The sequence below is a fragment of the Fragaria vesca genome, linkage group LG7, assembly GCF_000184155.1.
Source record: "Fragaria vesca subsp. vesca linkage group LG7, FraVesHawaii_1.0, whole genome shotgun sequence".
In the NCBI taxonomy this organism is placed as follows: domain Eukaryota; kingdom Viridiplantae; phylum Streptophyta; class Magnoliopsida; order Rosales; family Rosaceae; genus Fragaria; species Fragaria vesca.
In genome coordinates, this window is record NC_020497.1 from 15,365,615 (window position 1) to 15,377,948 (window position 12,334).

Consider the following 12,334-nt stretch of genomic DNA (forward strand, 5'->3'; position numbering starts at 1 on the left):
GCAATTGAATTCAGCATGTCAATGCAGCAACGAAGGCAATTGTCATACCAATACACTATCTAATTCAATCTCCACCATTGAACTTAAAGACCCATTGTTATAGCCGTCAAGAAATTTAAAAGAGAGAGAAGATGACAAATTGTGGGACCTTATTGTCTCACAAAATTGAAGAGCACAGGGCCACAACCTTGTGAGACCCACTAATTGGTACGACCGAAACGGTTGCCAAAAATTAGCAAGTGAATTGGTACTACCACGTAGGGCCCATGAATTAGTTGTACCAATTTACATGGGTGCATTGTGTTCTCAACACAAAATCAGCAATTAGCATCTAAATTGATACATTGGTGCATATGCTCTTAGGCACCAAATCGCCCGGGGCCCAAACTAAATACAAGTAGGAAAAGGCCCAGGAGTTCCTAATATATACCTGAAATTCGTCCTACCATTTATCTGGTTCTGCCAGCACAGTGGCGTCGACGTATACTTACCTTACAACCTCCATGGGTCAATCGGCCTCCTGTGACAGTAAGCATACAATGTGAAGGATGGAATTTGAGATCTGTTTTTCTTTACATTTGATTGCAACCTGCTGGCTTAGGGTTTCTTTGTTTTTGATTTCTGTGAAGTGTTTGAATGTTTTGCTTTCAGAAATATTAACGTCTTAGATTTGGTTATTAGGTCCTCCTCCACCTACTCGTAGTCAGCGCCAAGATGAGCTTATGAACATGTTTCCTCCTGGCACTGCCTAGGTTGATCGTCGTCTAAACACAAATCTCGATGGGTCTCAAATTCAAACCATATCTGAATTTGATTTTCCTCTCCCTTTTTGCGAAAGTTGGGTTAAGGATTTATATAAGGTAAACTCCACCTTCAAGTTCTTCTCTGTGCACCGGCGTATTTGTAGTCAACATACTTCTTTAATAACCATAAAGTCTAGTTCATTTGAATCCAATCTTGTTATATTGTCAATCTGCAATCTGCTAGCTAGCTCTTTGTGTTGAATGAAAATCTCTTTTCTTGCAGCACATTGACAACTATGAGCAGGCAGACTTTTATCTGAAAATCCTGCGTAATAGTTGTGGTATCGATGTGAAGCTCCGTAAGCTAAGGAATGAGCTTAAGGAGAAGGGCTTTGTTCAGCTCCATGAGCAAAAGAATGACTCTAGTTCGCTTCAATCATGAATATCCCTGAATGGTTTTAAATTATGTTTGTATTTTATATCTACTGTTCTGAACCCTTACTATACTATAATGTTTATGCTAGATGCTTCCATGATAAATACTGTGCTTTTTGGGAATATAAATGATAGATATAATTACCAAAGAAAAAAAAAACAGGAGGATCAGCAAAAAGATTTAGCAGATGGATTCGGATATATAGTTAGGGTTGGAGGAAGCTTGCTTGAAAATCCTTAAACTCTGGTTGCCCTGAAGGCTCTAGTATATAAAGCTTTGTATTTTTGTTTTTTGTTTTTTTAGCTCTCTTCAAGAAAAATAAAAACAATAAACTACAATATGACACAGCTAAAGTACAATGCATGAAAATATGAACAAGAACTACTGATGTATTCAACGATAATCTTTAAGTACAGTTCTTTCAGATACTCAATCAATATAAATCTGATGGTAAACGTTTGCTTCTTCTAAGCTCACTCATAAACATGCCAAAGAGATGAATCGAGCTATGGTTCATTGCAGATGATTACATGGAATTTTACAGGGGGTCAAAGTAAATTGATATTGCATAATATCAATTAGGCAAAAGCCCTTTGGGGATAATGATGTCCCCAATGTTGTTGTGCCATGGATCAGCCAAGTGAGTGGCCAAATTCTCCAACGGTCCGGTGCCGGGGTACGCCGATTGTTGAACTACGAATCCAACAAAAGCCAACAATGCAAGCCGACCTATATATTTCCACCAATTCAAACAATCAACACTCAAATATGTGATAAGAGTACATTACCTTTACATAACGAACTTAAGTCATTAAATTTAGTAAAGCATGAACTAACCATTTTTGACCTCTTTGACTTTGTATTCCTCGAACTTCTTTGGGTCCTTGGAGTATCCCAAGGGGTCGAAAGCTCCACCAGGGTACTTCTTCTTCTCCGGATCCTTTTCCATGCTACGTTGATGCTCTACGAAGGCAATGGAGAGGAACTCGATGACCAAAATTGTAGGCAAAGTTCCCCATGGAACTGGATTGCCTAGGTAAGTTGCTTGGCCTCCTGGAAGTGCTGCCCATTCTTGTGCCTTTACCCAGTTGCCTAACCCCAATGCTTCTGGTACTAGAATCCCTGGCTGCATCAAATTTAAATGTTTGCAAATACTTAATTGATAGTCACTTGAAATTAATCAAAGCAATCTTTGCTAAAAAAAATATAATTGAAATTTATTTAGTCCTTATGGTTTGAAGTCGACATCTATTTAGTTTTTGTGGTTTTATTTTAATCAGAATGGTCTTTAAAGTCACAATTTTTCATCTAAATGGTCATTTCATCAATTTTCTTAGTTAAATTGCTAACGTGGCCTATGATCATTTAGATGAAAAATTGTGACTGTAAAAATCATTCAGATTAAAATAAAACCACAAAGACTAAACAGATTAAAAATTGTGATTTTAAGGACCATTCAGATTAAAATAAAATCATAAGGACTAAACAGATATCGACTTCAAACCACAAGGACTATACAGTATTTTACCCAAAAAAATATATTATATTTCTATGTTTGTAATGGTTTCTTGACACTTACAACAGCAAGCATAGCCCATCTGCAGTGAATCAGTTCAGATTCCTTGAACCTCTCCAAGTTCTCTGGTACTTCTCCTAGTCTAAGCGGGTCAAATCCAAAGTCACTGAAACCCACAATCACCAGACATAATGTCATCTACATATGTATAACAGGTATTACAAATTCGAATTGTATATATGTACAAATGTACTCCATGTTCTTATCAATTTTTTCCTCATACATTTGACAGATTAACCAAGTCACCTAATATGTTCACTAAATGATGCGACAATATTTTAGTAAACTCGGAGCCAACTCTGGACTTGGTGAAACTTCGAACATGCAATATATATATGTATAGTACTAATCAACATGCATATCAATTGATGAACAAGTTTGTTAAACAAATTCGAATTCTGTGACTGTGATTACGTACCCTGGAGCGGATCCATCGAGGTAAGGAGGCCGGGGCTGGCCAGGCATCCACTCCGCTGACATGGAGAACCTGGAGGAAGCATTGGCGCCAACACTAGGGAGCTGGACTGCAGTGGCGAATTTAGACTTGGAGGAAGATAGGACTGAAGGGAAGGCTGTGGTGGCAATGCCACAGCTCATCAAAGTGTTGGAAGCCATTTAAGTTGATTCAACTCCTTCTCTGCAAAATTTTTCTGTTGTGGCCAAGGAGACTTAGACTGGTTATTGAGTATGGAAATGTGAAGGAATGGCAGGGAATACTAGTAGTGCTTCAAGTATGTGCTAGTGGGATATAGGCGAATCCAAATTCAGATTGTGATTGGCTAATGTTCCTTGCTTGTGCTCTCTTATTGGACCACGTGGATTTTTTCCAATCCAAATTTGTGGCTATGTGGGGGATATGCAGCTGATAGGTGAAATCTAATCTGCGTGGTGGAGATTGAGTTCTAAGAGAAGGAAAATCTCGCCCACCAGTTCTCTTCTAGCTGAGAAAAATGAATGTTGTGATTTTTTAGACAGATTGAGCTCATGCATGTACACTAAATATCCTAATGCCTTTCTGTCTCATATAATGAAATGCCCTATCTAGTCTGCAATATATGAAAATCTTCAAGTTCTTATCCATCAAGATGGTAAGAGTTTCCACCCAAAGCAATAGTATTTGATCCTACAATCTCTACCGGACCTAACAATTTGTCTACAAATGAAAGTACCTAGTGAGTTTTGCTAGGTACACTCGACAATCTTTAGTTTCATGATACCAATTTTATCAAAACCATATAAGATAGCCAAAATCTAAAATCCGAGAGTCCGCAAATAATCAAATATAAGGAACTAATCAGATATAAAGTATCGATTCGTGTTGATATGTCGTGTTTCTATCGTATTAAAAAAACTCGTCAAACATCTACAAACTCGACACGTCTATCAACACAATTACTTACCTTGTTAGTCTTTCCAAACCCGAAAAATGCGACCTTCACGAAACATCTTAACTACAAAGTTACTTGTCCTCTTTCAAGATCAGAATTTTTCCAAGCTTCAATCCATCACTGAAAGGAAAATCCACAAAATCGAGACCAAACGGACACTAGTACCGGTTAACCGCAATTCAAAAAGAAGTAAAGGCTCACCCAATGTCACGTGTCAATTCCTTGCTCGACGAGCCTATTCTACACCCGACAACACATTATCCCACTCTCTTTACCCGCTTCCACCATGAGACACAAAACCACCCACATCACTTCTCCAACCGCCACTCATTCTTCTCCTCCTTCTTCTTCTTCCTCTATTCTAATCACGCCGTTAAACCCACCGTTAATTCCAAACCGATGCACCCCTCCCACTAACTACGCGCCAATTTTCCGTTATGGCGACGGCAGCTGCGGCGCTGGTTCTCAAGCCGCCGCGCGTGCTGCGACGGCCGAGCTCAGCCAAAACGACGCCGTCGAAGACCAAGCGAGTAATAAAGGCGCGAGCTTTGGGGGATTTCGGGCACTTCGGTCAGGCGGTCAGCAAGGACGTGGAGTTTCTGAAGCGGAGGATCGGCGGAGGATTTGAGTGGGCGAATAAGACTTTGAGAATCCCGGAGGTTTTTAAAGCCATCGACGACGTCGTTTGGCTTCGGAACCTCGAAGAGCCCTATGCTCCGCCTTTGCCGGAGGCGCGTTGGCCTCGGCCTTCTTATCCAGGTTTACTTTACATTTGTTCATAGCTGTTCAAACTTTGAAGTTTTAGGTGAATCGTTTTTACTGTGTGGGGTTAAATTTTGTTACTTTGAGATAATGGCTGCAATTTATGGTAGTAGAGACTAGAGAGGAGTGAATGTGGAGTTAGAAATGTTACCTTTTGTGTTATTGGATACTTGAATAATGACTTCATTATTGTACTGAATAAGCATTTAGTGATGTCATGATTACGATGAGCTTGAGGGCTTGAAGAGTAGGAGAGGTTTTTGTTAAGTAATTTTGTACTGATGTAATCTTTTGCTAGTGACATTTGACAAAGGAGTCAAATCGTTTAGCAGATTGGGGTTTGCCAATGTCTTATGCTAATGATAGCTCTATGTGTGATTATATAGCTGAAACTATGAAATATGGCTTTTGCATTGGTAATTGATTGGAAATATACTGACTTTTTAAAAAATTGGGTTTGCTGCTATGCATGTGTACTTGCAAGTTTGTTGAAATGTAGCTTTTAATATTTTCAAATTCTTTACCCTTGTCGTTTGTGGAAATCGATGTTGGAAATCCACCTTTTGACAGAATTCACTGGTGTCGATCTACTAGTGGCGGATCTCAAAGCGTTAGAGACATATGCTCTTTACTTTTATTATCTATCTAAGAGTTGGTCTAAGCCGCTTCCAGAAGTATATGATCCACAACGAGTTGCTGATTATTTCAGTTGCAGGCCTCATGTAGTCACCTTTAGACTTCTTGAGGTAGGGAATGGATGCTTAATACATAGCAACTTGAAGAAATTTTCAGTCTACTTTTTAGAATGCATTGACACTGATTTACTTTATTTTATACTGAAGGTAGTTTCTTCCTTTGCTTCTGCTGCAATCAGAATTCGGACCTCTGGGATTAAAAATTATCTACGATCAAGTTCGGGTGATGCTATCGATGAAGGCTTATCACAATACAATTTTGGAATGGTGTTAAAAGAAACTATGCTAAACCTGGGCCCCACTTTTATCAAAGGTGTGGAAGGCTACTAGTTGAAATTTGTTTTTAGGCACTAAGCTTCCATTCTTAAATTTCCATATATTACCAATATACGTAACATGCCATTGCTTCTTGATGCAGTTGGTCAGTCCCTTTCCACCAGACCGGACATTATTGGTGCTGAAATTGCCCAGGTTAGAAACGAATGTATCGGTATATTATCTGTCAGCTATATGAATTTACATGTGATTATACTGCAGGTCTATGAATATACTGTCAATTGTATGGTATATATTGTTAGTGTGTTCATCTGCAGAGAAACTATAAGTAACTTTGTATCTTCCATCAAATTACTCTTATATCAGTAAAATAAATATTAGAAATAGTCCAATGCCGCCTTCTTTATTAGTACTGTTGATATTATCTAGTTCTGCAATGCATGTGGATTTAAATATTTACATGTGTTACTTGAGTGTGCTTGAATCTTTATGTAAGTGCTTCACAAGTAATATGTAAAGTTACCTTTATTAAGTGATTTTCTTTCCTTGGTATGAAACTTTTTCTTTCATATTTCAATGTCCTTAACATACAGCAGATTAAACTGCTGGTTTTCTTTTCTCTTCTTCTTCTTCAGCCTTTTTCTTTTTGTGGTTGCAGCCACTCTCTGAGCTGCATGATCAAATTCCTCCATTTTCCAGGGATGTGGCGATGAAAATTATCGAAGAAGAATTAGGATCTCCTGCCGAGTCACTCTATAGATACATATCTGAGGAACCTGAGGCAGCAGCATCTTTTGGTCAGGTGGCTTAAGTATTAGACATGTATATGTACATTTTATGTAGAATTATGTCTAATCATTCTTGTTTAGATTTTAGTTCTTATTTGGGTGATGTTCTTACATTCTAGGTCTACCGTGCACGTACTCATGATGGACTAGATGTTGCTGTTAAAGTTCAACGCCCTAATTTGCGTCATATTGTAGTGCGCGATATATACATTCTTCGCCTGGGGGTTTGTATTTTAATCCAGTTATCTTTTGGTTGCAACTTCCTGTATTTCTTCTATAACAATACTCTGTTTGTATCTGACTGTTGCAGCTTGGAATATTGCAAAAGATAGCAAAGAGAAAAGGTGATCTGCGCCTATATGCCGATGAGCTGGGGAAAGGGTTTGTTGGAGAACTGGATTATACTTTAGAAGCCGCAAATGCTTCCAAGTTTCGGGTACTAATGCATTTTTCATTTGTGATCTGCAGCTTATGTCATACATGTTGGTTTAAGAAAACTTTTAGATTGTGGAGTGAAGAAAAAAAATAACCAACCTTGATGTCCGCTTTCTTTTAGAGTGAAGGCTCACATCAAATATTAGGAGCCTAGGTTATCCCTAAAAGACTACATTAAAGTAAAAGGCTATATTGGTGTCAATCTTAAAGATTGATTTGTTTGATATGTAGTATTGATGAAAGGTGGCCAGGAAAGGAATGTTACGCTCACCATGAGTGCAATTATTCTATTAAACCAATTATTCAAATGCTTCCAAGTATTCCATGGCTTTATGACAAAGACTATAAAATTTTTTGCTGTCCGATTTCTTTTTTCTTTCTCCCCAAAATTAGATGTGTTTTTCTCCTTCTTCCAGTAACTGTTTGTTTCATGTACAGGAAGTTCATTCCTCATTTCCATTCATGTGTGTGCCAAAAGTATTCCAAAATTTAAGTGGAAAGAGAGTTTTGACTATGGAGTGGATTGTTGGTGAGAGTCCAACGGACTTGCTGAATGTATCTTCTGGAAGCTCTACAGATGATAGCTCTACACATACAGAGAGGCAAAGATTAGATTCCAAAAGGCGTCTCCTTGATCTGGTCTGCACTTAGGAAGTGATTTTAAATTACTCAAACTCTAGTTAGTTTCATAATTCTGAATGAATGCCTATGATAGCCATAGAAGTTTACAGATCTAGGTTAATATATGAGGAAAATGTGAATTTGCAATTGTATATGTTTGTGGGCAGGGCTAGAAGGCTTTATAGGGTGAAGTATGTGTGCAAAAGAGAATACAGTAATGAATTGTTGAAACTGACCATACTATGTGGGGAGATGAGATATGCGTATCCTATTGTAAATAATTTGAAAGCTGAAATCATATTGTTCAGTTTGCTGAAAAATGATGTTGATATTGTGGTTTCTCAATTTAGTGAAGAGGTGACTTCAATTAAAAAATAGATATAGCTATACTTTATATGTTTCATTTGTACTGTAATTAATTATATTTTAGTTCCTTGTCTGATCTAACTATACTTTTATTCAAAGGTCGATCTAACTATATTTAACGGTCATCATATGTAGTTGATTGACTGATCATTTTGCTTTAATTCTAGGTCAGGAAAGGGGTGGAGGCATCATTAGTTCAGCTCCTCGAAACAGGCTTATTGCATGCTGATCCACATCCTGGGAACCTACGTTATACATCTTCGGGACAAATAGGGTACCTCTTCAATGGCCATTATAAGAAACATTTACTATCTTTTGACAACGTGAGATATATCTATAGCTCTTGTTCACTAATCTTCGTGATTTTTATGTCAGGTTTTTGGATTTTGGTCTGCTTTGTCAGATGGAAAAGAGGCATCAATATGCTATGCTTGCATCTATTGTCCACATTGTAAATGGAGATTGGGCATCCCTTGTCCAATGTTTGACTGAAATGGATGTTGTAAGACCAGGGACCAATATCAGACGTGTAACAATGGTATCTTCTCGGCTTGGCTGGTTTCTATTTCATATGCCTTGCAAAATGTTACTTAGCAAGATGATCTTGATCATGTTTGTTATGTCTGGAAGATAATTATTTTATGTAAATATGTTTCAGGATCTGGAATATGAGTTGGGAGAGGTAGAATTCAGAGATGGAATTCCTGATGTGAAGTTCAGCAGGGTGAGAATCGTTCTCTAGAAAATATGTATATCTCTACATATTGGTGCTCATCTATGAGATTCTAATCTTAGGAATGCATGATTGTAGTAGTTTTTCCTGGGAGCATGTTAAAGACAGTATATTGGGATCCTCATTTGTTGGCTTTAGTGTAGTGTTTGCTTGTTTTCTGAGTGAAGTTCTGCTATGTGCATGTTCTAATTGCTGTAATCATTACGGCATTCTATATATTTCTTCTAGTAGGCATTCAAGGTTCACTTAATGTTTCTCCTAAAAAAAAGTAACATTAGCGATAATGCTAATGACTCTATGACTAGAGACTCGTAAATATTGGTAATCTATAGAGGCTGATTGTAATTGTAATTTTTCTGCAGGTTCTGGGTAAGATCTGGTCCATAGCCTTCAAGTATCATTTTCGCATGCCACCCTACTACTCGCTTGTTCTACGTTCTCTCGCTTCCTATGAAGGTACTGTTCACTTTCTTATGGCGCTGCATCCCTTGCTGCCTGCAGCAATTATTTTCAGATATTCTGTATCTTGAATCTAGTTCTCCTTGTGATGCTTGTAATCCTATTTAGTTTTTACTTCTAAATGTATTTTGATAGATTTTTGAGCTCAATAGGCACATTGAACTCTCTGAGTTTAATTTTTCTTCTAGTTAGTTATTAATAGCCATTTACTGAAGTTGATGTCCTTTTCTGTCATGTTGTCTCAGGACTAGCCATCGCTGGAGATAGAAATTTCAAGACATTTGAAGCTGCATACCCTTACGTCGTACGAAAACTACTTACTGAAAACTCAGCTGCCACAAGGAAAATTTTGCATTCAGTATGTTAATCCTGACCATTCGATAAGTAGCTAGTCTCTTTTTGTTCCACTATAAACATGAAGTTTACCTAGTAAGTTCCTAATATCAATTTTACAGTAAGTTTTGTGTTTTTAACTTGGTTCATTTTCTCATTTTAGGTAGTTTTTAACAAAAAGAAGGAGTTCCAGTGGCAGAGGCTTGCGCTTTTCTTAAAAGTAGGTGCAGCTAGGTAAAGTAAACCCCGTTCTTAAAAGGCTGATCCGTTATCATAGTCTCTGTTGATTTACTACATAACATGGTATAGTTGCATCTTTCCTCTTTTTGGTATATTATGTATGAATCATTAAGCCCATACCTTATTGCAATCTGGTTAGTCAAAATCATTAACCAACTGTTTAAGAACAAAATGATTGTCTTCCCATTTAGTGGAAATGCTATGATATTCCTCGTTATTTTTTATTAAGTGAAAAGAGGGGGCAGTAGTTCATGCTTCTTATATTCGTTTGCAGGAAAGGTTTGAATGGGAGTATAGCATCAAAACTTGACGCTTCCCATGATTATTTTCCAACAACAGACAATGGAGAAACTGATGTTGCAAACTTGGTCTTGAAGCTTTTACCGTCTAAAGATGGTGTTGTGCTGAGAAGACTCTTGATGACTGCAGTAAGTTATACTAAACCTGCACTTCATTATATTAAAAGAAAACAATACACTCTCTGCCAACCTTAAATGGGAAAACTCAGATCTACCCGTTTTCTTACTTCCTTCTTCTAGTCGATCCACCCATGTCCCAATACTTCACCTTCTTTCACTTTGATCCGTATCTCATTCCACATGCATCACCTGTACATTATCGTCTAGTTTTTAACAAATATAGTTATTCTTTCTTGAGATTCAGTATCTTTTGTTTCAGCTGATGGTTCATCTTGTTCCCAGTTTACTATTGTGATTGTTGACCACCAAATGGTCTGGTGTTCGTGTTATTTGGGCTCCATACTTGGTGTTAGATGAATGATTGTTTTGTTATGCTTTTCTAAATGAATTTGTATTTTGTCTTGCATGAGTGACAGTGAAGTAGTCAAATGGGTTGTTATAAGAAAAAGTAGTCTAATGGGGGGATGTGAAACACTATGGTCTTTGTGCATTGTTGATAATCTTGTATAGCAAATATGAACAAATTCAATTGAATTCAACAGGATGGAGCTTCATTGACCCAAGCAATGGTATCCAAGGAAGCAAAATTCTTCCGCCAGCAATTTTGCCGGTTTGTTGCAGACATTTTGCATCAATGGATGCTTGAAACTCTTGTGCGTGGCATTACAACAGTTCAGTATAGCTCCTCTTTGAGAGTGGCAAGTGGACCTGATAACAGAGAACTAGGTCCATCTTCCAGACTATCTACTCCACTTTATGATTATCGTTCTGTCCTCAGAGATCGCCGGCTCAAAGTGATTTTCTCACACATACTAAACTCTACAAGGAAAAATCCAATACTGATGCTGAGGCTCTATTGGACTTCCTTTGTTATGTCTGTTGTGGCTTTAGCTATGGCCTCTCATCGTGTTATAATATCCCTCTCCGAAGCTTACTTGGGCCCGATATCTTTTGCTTCAAAACAGTACGCGATCCCATGATGCTCATATTTAACTCCCATAGAACCTCTTTCGAAGAAGATAAGAGTTGTGAAAACTTCCTGAAGCAATAATGATTGATATCAGTGGAAGATATGAGGATTTGTTCTTTACAATTCTTGAGTTGGATTGAGGTATAAAGGCCACACCAAACATCAGCCGCTTGCATTGACACAGGAACAAAAGACCAAGCCAGAAATGTAAGTAAAGAAGTGGATCAAGGATGGACGTACAAGCTGTCAAATAGTATAAACTACTGAGGCATGTGTATATGTGTATAGGCAAGTTCATGTTAATCAGATGGTATGTAAAAGATGGGCATCTCATTTCTGTTAGTAGCAATTTCAGTCTTTACTTAGAAGAATAAAGATGAATTTTTTCCCATGTTGTAAGCTGTAACACATCTGATTTTTCTAGGTAGTTGATGTTTGAAATCAAGTTGTAACCTATAGATTGTTTCTGGGGTCGATTTAGTGCTGATTTTGCTGGGTATTTAAGCTTATTGTAGTTTTTCTACCATCAAAAACATGTAATCTTGAGCTTGCTCACTACCAACATGGAAGATTGTGAATCAATAGAGATTAGTCAACCTATCGTTTTTTTTTACATGTTATTTTTTGGCACACCCCAAAACCCTATGTTACCTGATAGCTTTTCTTAGTTACAAGGTCCTCTGTAAGCTTGTTTTCACTTTATTGAACCTTTACTCTCAATATTTATAGTTTCTCTTATTAATTTTAGAGTAGTGCTACATCCACCAAAATTTTTTACCAAATATGTTTCCCAAATGACATGGCGGAAGTCACCTCAACACTTTTGTTTATCAATGCTATTGACGTGGATTGTGACTAATTAAGAAAAGAATTTATGGAATTACTATTATTTTGTTTTGAAAAGATGGAATTATTTTATAAAAATAATAAAACAGAAAAGAAAAAAAGAAGAACCCTAATTCGCTAGCTAGACCCCATGAATCAATCCTAGGTTATCTCATAAACTGTAGAGACCTAGCTAACACAATTGATCAAAATTTCCGTGAAGTTTCAAGAGGGATTATAAAATAAACAGATTGTTTGTGTGTGTGTCT

General features: G+C 37.4%; 2 protein-coding genes across 2 annotated transcripts; one reads left to right on the forward strand and one right to left on the reverse strand.

Annotated features, from left to right (window-relative positions):
• Positions 1–1,535: 1,535 nt before the first annotated feature.
• LOC101299419 (chlorophyll a-b binding protein 6A, chloroplastic-like) lies at positions 1,536–3,452 on the reverse strand. Its single transcript, XM_004307347.1, has 4 exons — positions 3,174–3,452; positions 2,759–2,861; positions 2,017–2,305; positions 1,536–1,908 (listed from the first exon to the last, which is right to left on the reverse strand). The coding sequence occupies exons 1-4, from the start codon at positions 3,368–3,370 to the stop codon at positions 1,754–1,756; spliced, it is 744 nt and encodes a 247-aa protein (XP_004307395.1). The 5' UTR covers positions 3,371–3,452; the 3' UTR covers positions 1,536–1,753.
• Positions 3,453–4,563: 1,111 nt separating this feature from the next.
• Positions 4,564–11,945, forward strand: LOC101299708 (uncharacterized protein slr1919-like). The gene is made up of 16 exons (XM_004307348.1): positions 4,564–4,902; positions 5,476–5,651; positions 5,748–5,913; positions 6,019–6,071; positions 6,535–6,678; positions 6,784–6,888; positions 6,975–7,100; positions 7,538–7,738; positions 8,254–8,360; positions 8,462–8,624; positions 8,745–8,810; positions 9,182–9,275; positions 9,524–9,636; positions 9,775–9,845; positions 10,126–10,279; positions 10,813–11,945. Exons 1-16 carry the CDS (start codon positions 4,581–4,583, stop codon positions 11,248–11,250), a joined length of 2,499 nt encoding a protein of 832 aa, XP_004307396.1. The 5' UTR covers positions 4,564–4,580; the 3' UTR covers positions 11,251–11,945.
• Positions 11,946–12,334: the final 389 nt, after the last annotated feature.